The sequence below is a fragment of the Dendrobates tinctorius genome, unplaced genomic scaffold (genome assembly GCF_039654945.1).
Source record: "Dendrobates tinctorius isolate UK_male_01 unplaced genomic scaffold, ASM3965494v1 ptg000004l, whole genome shotgun sequence".
Classification (NCBI taxonomy): Eukaryota; Metazoa; Chordata; class Amphibia; order Anura; family Dendrobatidae; genus Dendrobates; species Dendrobates tinctorius.
Window position 1 is genome coordinate 28,273,558 of NW_027361672.1, and position 13,250 is coordinate 28,286,807.

Here is a 13,250-nt window from a genome sequence, read left to right on the forward strand (position 1 = left end):
GTGTGTACGAGGTGTACGGAAAGGAGCCGTGTGTGTACGAGGTGTACGGAAAGGAGCCACGTGTGTACGAGGTGTACGTAGCGGAGCCGCATGAGTACAAGGTATACGGAGTGGGCCGCGCGTGTACGAGGTGTACGGAGCGGAGCCAAGTGTGTACGAAGCATACAAAGCGGGCTTTTCCCACGGACACAGGAGTACACGACAGAGCCCCGAGGAGCATTTTAAAACACACACATGACATTCCACCTGAAGTGATGTGCTGGAAGCTGACCGGAAATTAGATAATTTCTTGAGGAGATTGTGACGGAACCAGGAATGCTTCAGATCCATCACCATGTCCTCCTCCGACAGCGCAGACAGCAGGATCGCCTTGGAATCAGGGATGCCGGCCAAGTGAGCGGATCATGATATGTCCTGCACCGGGAGGCTCAGGTGGGCACTACAATGGGAGCCGGGCTGCTATAGTATCTTTATAGAATCTCTCTTTATTTCTTTCTCTCTTTTTCTTTCTCTCATTCTCTGTTCTGTCTTTCCCTCATTAATCTTTTTTCTTTCTCTCTCTGTTCTTTATTTCCCCTCTTTTTTCTTTCCTCTTTCTTTCTCTGTTCTCTTTCTTTTCTTTACTTTCTTTCTCTGTTCTTTCTCTTTCTCTCTCGCTCTCCTTTCTCTTTTTTCTCTGTTTTCTCTCTCCCTTAGTGCCAGTCAGTGTGCCCATAATGCCAGCCACTGTGCCCTCAGTACCAGTCAGTGTGATCAGCCGTGCTAAATGGGTGCGATTAGGCGTGGACATGGATGTGACTAGTTGTGAAATGGGTGTGGTCAGGCGTGGCCTAAAATTTGCAGCAGCGCGTGTCCCTCTTTCCCTTCTTGAAAAGTTGGTATGATAGGGGCGGCTGTGACCAGGGGGTCTGGTTGCCCAATGGATAGCAGTTCTGCCAGGAATTCTGTCACCGTGCATACAAAAGGGGACAGAGATTTGGGACGAGTACTGTACTTAAAAGCAATAAATAGGACTGAGCTGAAATCCTGGGCACAGCTGTGACTACATGTTATATAGTCGTGTTATCTCCTCTCACTTCTTGTAACCTACAAGTGTACAAAGATATTATATAGTCACCATGTGACTAGTGGGCCTGTGTAACTTCAAATGCCAGGGCTGAATTTTAGTCCCAGTCCGGCCCTGGACATGCAAGTCAGTCAGTGCGTGGAAATTATCGGACTGCACTTGGATGACACTGATTAGCGTTTAACCAGAGTAATTTACATAATCTGCACGATTCTCAGATGAAAGATTACGTATCCTCACCTTTTGCTTCCCGATGTCCACCAGCTCTGCAGAGCCGCCCAAACGTTCAATCTCCTTGACAGCCACTTCCATCATTTTCTTGATTTCTCCCCTCTTCTCCGGCCAGGCCGATACACTTTGGATTGCCACCCATTCTGCTAATCTCTGTGAAAGGTACAATGTCAAAAACGCTGTGCTTGGAGGCTGAGTGAGCGGTGAATAAAATGTAATGGACTCTTGTGTAGAGAAAAGCCGGCCCGGCGCCAAGCCATTGAGAAAATGAAGTCAGCCAGTACTCGCCCCTCCAGTGACAGCTTACGGGCTTAGCGGGTGACCTCATGTCCACAGCGCTGCTGCGCCAATCACTGGGCTTAGAGACCACAAAGTGAATGGCTGCAGCGCTGGTGACAACAGGAGGCGAGGAGCGGGGTAAGTAGTGGATGATTTTATCATTTATCCCTGTAACAATTAGCAAAAAAAAGAACATGAAAAAAATCCCTTTAAGGAGCCATGCAAGTGGAATCGCAGTGCGTCTCCCTTCACTGGCAGCAAGCAGAGATCCTACAGACACTTCCAGATGCCATAACTAGTCCCTGCTCCAGGCCCCATACAGGGAGATATGGCAGCTGGGGACATAGTGCATCCCTGGGGCACAGGAGCAGGGACCGTGCACCTGCTGGAAGAGCTCCCTGCAGCAATGCACAGGCTCACTCCCCTCCCCCATAGTGGGGCATTACCTTCACGTAGACTTCCTGGTGACTGTCAATGTACTCGAACAGAGGCGGAAGGACAGACATGGCGGCAGCGGGAGAGTAGGGCGCTATAGACCGGGCGCGGCGGCGGCACACTGCCTATATGTCACCCGAGTAGGCCCCGCCCACAGCCGGCATACACCTCACGTGACGCTGTGCGGTCAGCTGACGGGCCTGGACTTGCCGGTGACGCGGCGCCCTTGTGGTCAGAAGTGGAATCACAGGACTCGCCGCCAGCTGTCACTTCCGCGTGGTGTGCCCCGGGCCGTCTGTGCACACATGGAACATGGGGCCATTTTGTCCAATTGTATAGGGCTGCAGTTGATTTGTAAGGGGTTAAACATTTCCCCTAACCTCACCTACAAGATATAAACGGGTTAGCTCAAGTTATTAACCCTTGCGCGTTTGTGTTTTAGTTTTTTGCTCCCCTGCTTGACAGAGCCATAACTTTTTTATTTTTCCATCAATAATGGCTATGTGAGGGCTTGTTTTATGTGGGATGAGTTGTAGTTTGGAACAACACCATTGGTTTTAACATATAGTGTGCAGTGAAATTGCAAAAAAAGTTCAACTTCAGAATTTTTTTTTTACTAGGTTCAGTAAATGCTAAAACTGGCCTGCCATTATGATTCTCCAGGTCATTACGAGTTCATAGACACCAAACATGTCTAGGTTCTTTTATATTTATGTGGTGAAAAAAAAATCCCAACTGTAATTAAAAAAAAAAAAAAAAAGAAATGGCGCCATTTTCTGAGACCCGCAGCGTCTCCATTTTTTCGTGATCTGGAGCTGGGTGAGGGCTTATTGTTTGCTTGCTGAGCTGCAGTTTTTATTATTGATACCATTTTAGTGTCAATATGATGTTTTGATCGCCCGTTATTGCATTTTATTGCAATCCTGCGGCAATGCATAAAAAGCCAAAATTCTGGCGTTAAGATTTTTTTCTTCGTTACGCTTCTTACCAATCGGATTAATAATTTTCATATTTTGATAGATCGGGCGATTCCAAATATGTATATTTTTATTTTTTTTAATGTTTTATTTTGAATGGGGTGAAAGGGGGGTGATTTGAACTTTTATATTTTTATAAACATTTTTTCTCCAGTCACCTTCCACGGCAGCCACATCAGAGGTTGTCTTCCCCGCCCTAATAGGGGACAGGAACACAAAGAGGTTAAATACCCCTTCCTGCAACCACCAGTGTTTTCCTGTCCCCTATGGGGCACGAAGAGGAACTCTGATGGTGCTGCTGTGGCCGGCGAGCGGAGCACCAATTGTTACCTTCTAAGCCAGGCAGCTGAAGTCGGGGGCTGCGTCTCTCCTCCCGTAGCTGCTCCCGTCTCCCCCTTCCACAGGACTCAGGACCTTCCCACCTTCCCGCCTCCCCTGCGCCCCCTTCGGTGGGTAAAGCGGGGTGGTAACGTGCGCGCCGGGGGCCTCGAATAGCTCCCCGGCTGCCTCCTCCATGCTGTGGTCTCCTGGGAGCGCGCGGGCCGGGGGTGGCACACCTCCAATTCCGGATCATCTCTGGGCGCCGGAGCGTGCGTCACTTCCGGTCCCCCGTGCGTTCCACGGTGGAGCGCACACGCGCGACAGCTGGCGCTTTGCTCCCGGGAACGGCGGCAACATCAGGGGACGTTCCAGACGCGGTTCCCCCCATTGGGCCAAGAAGGGGGAGGAGGAGCACGGATGACGCTGGACCCGCAATCCCTTCAAAAGATCCAGGGAGCAGTCACTAGGTGAGGCATCCAGTCTGACAGTCTGACACTGACGGACAGATGGACATGGACGGTGACAAGCAGTGGCAGATTAAGTGGACCATGGGCCCGGGGCTGTTCATAAAACCTGGGCCCCTGTACCCCACTTCCCAGGAAAACATTTTCTGTCAAAATTTTGTGGCTCTTCTCACAAAAACACTGCATATGCTGATTTTTAGGTATACAAATTGTAACATTTATTAGACCATAAAAACAAAGAAAAATTACTTTTTTCTCACAAGAAATTGTATTGTATGGTCAAACAATATAAATAATATTAAATCGGCTGTTCCCGAATTTGGCGCCCCCCCGGGCGGTGAATGGCCTGCTCGGATGCGGGGTCTGGAAAGGAATAAAATGGCCGCGCTTGGGAGGGGGTACCGGCCTGGCCGGCTACTGGTTAGGGATGTTAATGATTAATCACACAGTCACAGACAGACATTCATTTCTGACACACTGCCTGCGACAGTGCTCCCAGGCAGCACAGACAGTAATGTGCAGGCTCAGCTCCGCCTCCTCTGCCCCTGGCCGCAGTATAAGTTACACATATATATATATATATATATAAAACAATACCAAATGGAACAATTCGCAATGTACCCCAGGCTCGTCACCATTTGTAAAATTATGACTCAAAGGGGATCGATAATGGACACTCCCACATAACATGTTAACACAAAAAAATGGAGTGAAAGTCCAAAATATTTTAGAAACGTAAGAAATTTATTATACATAAAAATCGTACTGAGAATTATAAACAACATCTACAATGAAGGAATCGGGTAATATCAGCTGCTAATTGTCCTGTCCATATAATATTAAGTGAAAAGGAGCCAAGTGCTTCTTGTAATGATGGGCCATAAAACCGGGACACAAAGTGTAGGGAAGAACCCAGGTGCGCACCCTGAGGAACAACCCCGTTATCCCATGCTAAAGTGCTTACCCATCATGTGCTCCAGCCTCCAGGACAAGTGCAGCGCCGCCACGCTGCACTTGCGCTGGTGGCGGCGCTGCACTTGTCCTGGAGCACATGATGGGTAAGCACTTTAGCACGGGATAACGGGGTTGTTCCTCAAATAAATTTCTTACGTTTCTAAAATATTTTGGACTTTCACTCCATTTTTTTGTGTTAACATATAAGTTACACTTAGGCTGTGTGCACACGCTACGGATTAGGTGCGGATTCATCCGCGCGGATTTTGTAAAATCCGCAGGTGAAACCGCAGGTCAAAAGACCTGCGGTTTTACCTGCGGATTGCTCTGCGGTTTTGCCCTGCGGTTTTTCATCTCAATAGAGGAGATGGCAAACCGCAGGAGAATCCGCAGAAAGAATTGACATGTCAAAAACCGCTGCGGAACCGCAGCAAAATCCGCAGTGTGCACACAGCCTTACACAGGCTGCCTGCGACTCCCTGGCTGCTGTGTGTGTGAGTGTGAGTGACTCTGTGACACTGAGGAAGGAAGCCGCCCGCAGGGAGAGCTCAGCAGCTGACTGAGCATGGAGGGAGGCTGGGGAGAGGCAGAGAGCATCCTCCTCCCAAATGGTGAGTGACCTGTGACCCACCTGCGCTAGCCGCTGCCAAAATCTCCTGCTAATACTCAGTCCTCTTCTCTCCTCACTGTGCCTCGGCCGGCTGCCTCCACGCTTCTCTCCCGAGTCCCACAGCACAGAGAGGAGGAATTTCTGCTCCTGCCGTGCTGCGCCGCCCCCACACACGTGCCGCCTGGGGCGGCCCGCAACCCCCTTCCTACGCCACTGGGCGGCGGCGGCTCACACAGATGCCGACCGGATTGGCCCCTGCCCTGGGCCCCCAAAAAACCTTGGGTCCGGGGCGACCGCCCCATCCGCCCCTATTAAGATCCGCCACTGGTGACAAGCCTTCTCGCTCTGCATCTGCGGAGTCCAGCGTACCCCCTCCTACTGTAGGTAGCAGGGTCGGCCCCAGCTGTCCAGTGTTTTTTTCCCTCAGTGGCTTAGCAAACCTTCTCTCTCTCTCTTATAGGGCGAAAAGGCCTCTGACCCTGAGAGGACCATCCGCAAGTGTAAAATGTGTGCTGTCAAACTCCCCTCTACATATGGGAAAAAGCTCTGCCAGTCCTGTACAGATGAGGTCTTACACTCCGAACAGCCCTCTCTCCTGGATAGCATCAGATCCCTCATAAAGGCTACTTTCTCCCAGATCCTGGTACCACAACCACCTCCCTCTAGAAAGAGGAAGAAAGCTGCGGTAGAATCGGACTCGGGTGAGATTCAATCCTCGGATTCGGTGGACACTTGGGAGAATGAGGGTTCCACTTCCACTACTACCCCTAAGTCAGGGAACTAAGAATATTATATTAGTTCCTAGGACATGGGCGAACCGATCAGTATGGTTAGGGGCACCATGGGGGTTGTTCTGCCCTCTTAATAGGGCAAAGAATGTTTTATTATGTGCTGGGTTAATTATAACACCATCTAGTGGTGGCTGAATTTATAGCAGTGTCTTCAATAGCATTATAAAGCCTGTGAGTTTAACAGAAGCAATGCACTATGGGATTAAAGCAGTGCTTTGTGGGAAGGAAGCAATGTATTCCGGGATGAAGAAGGGCCATTTTGCTTCTGTGGATCTCATAGGATGCACTTGTTATTTTGTCCTCCTGTGTAATCTTTGTTTTTCCTGCAATTTCTCTACTGGAGTCACTACCCGGCTAAAGCATATCTGGTAAGCTTAATCTTTCTTGCAATGCAGTGATTCAGAGAGGTGTTATTTACTGTCTAGCAGCCAAGAGATGTCATTAACCCTTTAGTTGCCAGTTCTCTGTAAATATAATCATAAACTAATGTATTTCTATGTAATGTTTGCATCTCAATGTACACTTCTGTGATTGTGTTAGCTGTGATCATCTGCCCAATACTTATACATGTTATTTGTATTCCTTGTAGTTTTACCGCGCATGTTCTATACTCTTCACAAATAAACAAGTTAGACTACAGATAATAGGCTGCTTATTTTGGAAGACAGAGCTGTGGTTTATACTGTATGCTGGATTGCACCTCGTGTCAGCGTGCCTGAAGGCAGAATAGGGGTAGAGGAAGAAAAAGTGAAGTATACAGTACAGGACGAAATGTTTGGGGATCTGAAGCCCAAAAACCAAAAGGGTTTTCCGGTACACGAAAATATACAGAATCTGTGATCCTCCACGAGTGGGTACCCCCAGAAAAAGGCCTAAAAGCCCCGTTACACATAACGATGTTCCAGCGATCCCACCAATGATCCGACATGGAAGGGATCGCTGGGACATCGTTAGGCTGATCGCTGGTGAGCTGTCACATAGACGATACCAGCGAGCAAGCTGGTATCCAACGTAAACATCGGGTTTCTAAGAGCCGCGCGGCTCTTAGAAACCAGATGTTTACCTTGGAAACCAGCGTGCAGCCTCGGTGATCGCTGGCTCCTGCTGCCACATGCAGCGATGCACGCTGGTCAGCAGGAGACCAGCAATGAAAAAACGGCCCAGGACGATCCAGCATGATCAGCGATACCCGCGGGGGGGGGGCGGTCTCTGCAGGATGTCACACACAGCTATATCGCTGGAGAGATCGCTGATGTGTCACAAGATCCGCGATCTCGCCAGCGATATCGCTGTGTATAACGGGGCCTTTAGTTGACTTGCATAACTGATATATCTGATCATAGCTCTTTATGGGAAACCCCAAAGGTGGAAGTACTGGTGTTCAGGGTATCTAAAAAAAACCTACCCTTCCTTTTGAGGACTCTTCCCAGCTCAAGGATCCTATGGATCGGAAGATACAGATCCTATTAAGAAAGTCCTGGGACTCCTCTACAAATTTACTGAAAACCAACATAGCCTCCACATGTGTGGCCAGATCTCTGTTTTTCTGGTTACGCACTCTTGAGGATCATCTGACACAGGGTACCTCAAGAGAAGAGATACTTGACTCCCTGTCCCTACTGCAGAAATCAACAGGGTTCCTGGCCGATGCTTCCGCCGAGTCAGTCCGAGTAGCCGCATAAGCGGCTGTCCTCTCCAACTCCTCTAGGGGATCACTTTGGTTAAAATCTTGGGGGGCGACTTCACCTCCAAATCCAAGTTGTGTGCCATCCCTTTCCAGGGCCACTACGTGTTTGGGCCTGTACTGGATGACATCCTGGACAAGGCCTCGGACAAGGAAAAATCTCTCCCAGAACACAAGAATCCTAAGAGACGCTTTTTTCGTCCCCCCCCCCCCCATGACCAACCCTCACAGGAAGAGTATAGGGGAAAAGGCAAAACAGGGAGATGGAGTTATCCCAAAGGAGGCAAGGGCAAGAACATACTTGTCCCTAACCAACAACAGACCCCAGACAAGCAATGATGGCGCCCCGGTTGGGGGTCGACTCTCACTCTTCTTCACCCAGAGGCAGTCCTTCTCCATGAGATGGACTAAAAATAGAGTTCGAGAATCCTCCCCTGCAATGCATAAGGGTGACCTCCCTACAATCCCCACATCTCCAGGACTCCTTATTAAAGGACAGGTCGAAGGTAGTGTCACGGGTGCCAAAACAGGAAGAAGGACACGGCCATTACTCTCGTCTCTTCCTAGTAACGAAACCGTCGGGAAAAAACAGGATAATAATAAACCTGAAGCCATTAAACGAATCGGTCCGGTACAGGCGATTCAAGATGGAATCGATCAGATCGGCAATCCCACTCATCGGACAGAATTGGGTAATGGCAACAGTGGATCTGAGGGATGCATACTACCACGTGCCAATCCATCCTGTTAGGCGTCGGGTTCCTGTCGCTGCACAGCAGGAATCCCGAGCCTTGCATTCGGCAGTCTCCCATTCCTCCGGCCGCAGAGGAGGCTGCTCTGCAGACTTGTTGAACCCGGAGCTCTGCTCAGACCAGCTCTGTGGGCTTGGTTGCTGCTGCCACCTCTGGTCCAGCTATAGCAACACATGCTGGTCAGCAGCGAGCTACTCCAGGGACTAAGTCCTCCTTTCGGTCCACTGAGCATGCCCGTGGGACGATCTCTCATTGGAGATCGGATGTCACATGCTCAGGTCCTTCTCCAGCTCGGATTGGACCATCAGGAAGGTCCCGGAAGGACGCTGCTATAAAAGGTTCGCATGGCCGCTCGGCCATGCGCTAATATAGAGAGAGATTTAGACCATGTGGAGTGAGTGTTGTATGCATGTATGAATGTCTCTGGTGAATGACTCATTGGAAACCCCTACCCTTGGTACGCATGTGTTGTGTAACCTAGCCTGCTAGCACCCAGGCTGAGGTCCAGGTAGAGGTAGAGTCAGAGACTGGCATCAACATCCACCGGTGGCTTTGTCTGTACGCCACGGTGCACATAGTCTGCACTTCTCTGTGGTCAGCTTTCATTAGAGGCGTCCGCAGGTGCGACACCGCACGCTCAGTAGGTCTAGAGTGACTCAGACCTCGTGTCCTTGGGGCTGAGTCCTGTGACCACATACTGAGCGCTCTCTTGCCGAGTGCTGTGAGTTAAACAGGCTCCGGCATTTATGTTCAGCGGTAGTAGGGCTCTGTGTCGTAACAGAGTACGCTTCTGTTCACACTGGGTGACATTAACCCACGTGTGACCTTTTGTATACTGCTTTATACTTCTGCCATTACTAAGCAGCAGTTTACCACCCCTACACGGTGTACCCCGGGCTGCGAACGCACCTTACTATTATTTTATTATTTGGTGCATTCTGCCAGCCCTATCACATCCAGAACACAGGAAACTCCTCAGATTTGCTGTCTCTCAGGGTCAACAAGTCAGCCATTTCCAATTCATGACCTACCCTTCGGCATCTCATCAGCGCTGCGGGTCTTTACTAAAATCATGGCGGAAGCAGTAATATTCATCCGGCGCCATATGTATTATCCCATATCTGGACGACTTCCTCATCACTGCACCATATGTCCCACGTCTGAAGATGGACGTGACGAAGGTCCTTTAGATATTAAAGTCCCTGGGTTGGATCCCGAACCTAGAGAAATCAGAAATCCATCCCTCCACGAGGAGAAAGTTTCTAGGGATTTTCTTGGATTCTAAGGAAAGAGCATCTTTTCTGCCCAGAGATCGTCAGGTCGACCTTGTCTACAGTGTAAGGTAGCGCTCACTGAGGATATTGTGGAACACTCACTTGGCCGCAGATAGACCTAGTCCGGCACAGGCTTTTTCATATAACATAGTCCATACGGTTTATTGTGAAGCATAAACCATAGCAGCATGAGGAAAACGATAACAGTCTTACAGCAGACAAAAATGAATGTTCATAGTGGAGCTCCGCTCCCTTAGCCCTGTGTTCACACAGGCTGTGCTTTATCCAGCAAATAGGCTTTACAGTCTCTCAGATAATTCCCCCCTCTGGGGTTACCTCTTAGCTGCTTTTCAGTCCTGACGTCCCTTTCCTCCTGGGGACTGGCCAGCACTCACCGGCTATTACACACAGGCCACACACGGTCAGCGGCATCAACATGTGCGCATCAGGAAGGTAGCACACCTCCTAGCACGTCGGCCTTCCGGGACCTTCCACACGGACCAATCAGATCCAGGCATTCACTCACGTGACCTACCCTGGTCACCTTATATGGTCCGTAGACACGCCCACAGCATCACAAGGCTATGACCTCATTGCAGGTCCTTCACAACCACACACATAGGCTTTACTTCAGACACGTGCCCCTGGGTGGGTTTGTAGGTGACTGGTCCCACCCATCTCACCAGCCACCTGGAAGCTCTCCCTAATACAGAGTAACAAACCCTCAGCAGAATATCTGCTGATTAATAGCAGTTCCAGCTTCCATCACAAGGCCACCCACCTTGTGATACCTAACGGTCATTTACCATCCTTTCTGCATTACAATAATGGATATGCCTGAGTGCATGACCCATACAGCGCCCTCTAGCTTTCGCAGCGGTCACTGCACCACATAGCTCCCCCCTCTGTTCAAACTTGTGGGGTTGAACACTTGACATCACCCAGGGATCTCGAGACCGGGCACCCATGTCACGTTGCCCTACAAGTCGAGAGGACCGTCTCCGTCTGTTTTGGGCGTCATACGGCATCATATTTATGTTAGGCCTCCCCCGCCCCCAGCGGTCAGCATATCGGCCTTGGGCTTTGGCCTTCCAGTCAAAGTCCATCTTCGTGACCAGACACTCTTTAGTCTCCATTAGAGATGAGCGACTTTGCCTTTTTTCGGGTCGAGTCGGGCTTCATGAAACCCGACTTTCGCAAAAGTCGGGTCGAAAGAAATCGGCCGATTATCGTGAAAAGCCGAAGGCCAACTGAAACACGAAACCCAATGCAAGTCAATGGGGAAGAAAAGTCGGCAGTGAGTGGAGGACAGGAAACACACCTACAGTGCCCATTTTAATGCCAAAAACATCAATTCTTATTACTTAAGCTTGTCAACCTTAATTTACTTTATAATAATAGGCATTGAAAACTGGGGGTTATTTGGCTAAAGTTGTGGGTAGGGCTGGCTCCAGATTTTCATGGGGCCAGGGCCAAAGAGTGTCAATAGGCTCCTTTAACACATGCCACAATTCATGATCCTCTGATACGGCAGAGAAATAGCAGTATAGTACAATGAAAAATCCTTCACTTCTTACATCACATGACTGATATCCATTTTAAATTCTCCAATAGCTCAAAAAACGGACAGTATATTACTCCATACAGTATTATGGCCATCGCATAGTGCGCTATACAGAGTAATGAGGCCCATATATTTCTCCATACAGAATCATTGGTCCCATATAATGTTTAATACAGTATATGATGAGCTCCACATAATGCTACAGTATATGTTGGTCCCCATGGATGAATCTCCACTGTCTTATGGGAACAAATAATGCTCCATATATAATGGGCCCCATTTCTAATGCTCCAGTGTAAAATGGGCCCTGTAAATGCTGCTCCAGTGTCTGATGTCCACCTTTGGAATGCTCCAGTGTATGGTGGGCCCCATATATCATTCTCCAGAGTATAGTGCTCCCCAAAAATTCCTCCCAACCTTTAAAACAATTAAATAAGTCTCCTCGCTAGGGAATCTCTGTACTAGTCTGGACTCATCGTTCCCATCTTCCATCTCTCTGCACTTGGACTGTTTAGGCAGAGGGCGTACAGACGTGATGTCATTGCGCTCTCTGACCAGAATGTCACTGTCAGAAAACGCGGAAGACATCATGGCGGTGGAACAGGGAGAGGTAAGTATTTCAACTTTGCAAGTGCTGTGATCCTGAGCAAGCAGGGGGGCCCACTCGTTGGCGACGGCACTGGCACAGGGCCCCTCATAGTACAGCGGTGTGTCTGACGGTGGGTGGGGTGGGCCCTCCACTGGCAGACATACTTTTGCGTACTATGAGGGGCCCTGTGCCAGTGCCGTCGCCTATGAGTATGCCCCCCCCACCCGCTCAAGGAACCTGCACTTTCATCTGCATCTTCCACTTTGTCACCGTGTAAGTTGGTATAGTGTGCGGGAAGGGGAACCTGAGTTTCATCAGGGTCCGATTCTGGCTGTGTAGAGTGCGAGGGGAATGTAGTGGTCTGGGTCAATGTACCAGCAGAATCATCTAGCAGTGACTGGGCATCAGTGCACTTGTGGCGCCCCCAGGAGTACGGTCGCCACAGTCGCATTACCTTCCTCCTAGGGAGTGTGATATCATGCTTGGGAGCAACGAAGGATCTCTCTAGCAGTAAAACCAACACACAACACAGTTCCCACTCCAGGCCAGCAGGGAGAGCTCTGAACCTGACTGCTGAGGAGCTGCTCTCTGTGGTCGGTAGGAGGGAAGTTAGGGCAGTCTGTGAAGGGAAGGGAAAGTGTGTGGATGTGAGAAGGGGAGCTGGAGGATGAGCATAGTTAAGGCTCACTCTTAGCTGGAGCGCATGGTCCGGATTCCGGTCTCCGAGTTTGTAGGGACACTGACGGTACTGCAGCAGAAACCGGAGGAAGTAGCAGCTGTAAATGCTCTGTTCCCAACTTAGGCTCGGAGGCCCCAGCAGTGACTTGTGTGAGCCAGAAGAAAAAGGCTACGGCTGCCTGCCATACGAGAAAGTTTCAAAAGAGAGTCAACAGGGGGAACTTCAGTGAACTCAGTACTGCGAGTACCTCAGATAAGCGCTAGAACGGAGGCCACACTACCTATCTGCAGAGACAGAATTCCGAATTAGCTTCCAGGCTGACCAACTCCTTCTCCATCTGTACTCTGGGTCCTGTACGGCACTTAACAAGTACAGGTAAAGGAAATGCACGACTGTGTCATCTTTCTCCTGCGCCTGGCGCACGGCTCTGCTACATCCTGCACTGCACATCATCTACCAACTCTTTCATCTGCCCTGTGACTACGGCCCTACCTGTGCAGGGCTTCTACATCTTAGCTGCACCACAACATCTGTCCCAGAGAAGCGACACTGCAGTGCTGGTCAATCTGATCAGAAACCA

The 13,250-nt window shown here is 49.8% G+C and overlaps 1 protein-coding gene across 1 annotated transcript in view; it reads right to left on the reverse strand.

Moving 5' to 3' along the window:
* LOC141082672 (cytosolic non-specific dipeptidase-like) overlaps positions 1–2,185 on the reverse strand; it is a 29,670-nt gene extending 27,485 nt beyond the window's left edge. The window contains exons 1-2 of the mRNA XM_073566623.1: positions 2,023–2,185; positions 1,307–1,450 (exon numbers count right to left, since the gene is read on the reverse strand). Of these exons, the coding sequence (XP_073422724.1) occupies positions 1,307–1,450; positions 2,023–2,082 (204 nt within the window). The 5' untranslated portion in view covers positions 2,083–2,185. The remainder of the gene's footprint in view (positions 1–1,306; positions 1,451–2,022) is intronic.
* Positions 2,186–13,250: the final 11,065 nt, after the last annotated feature.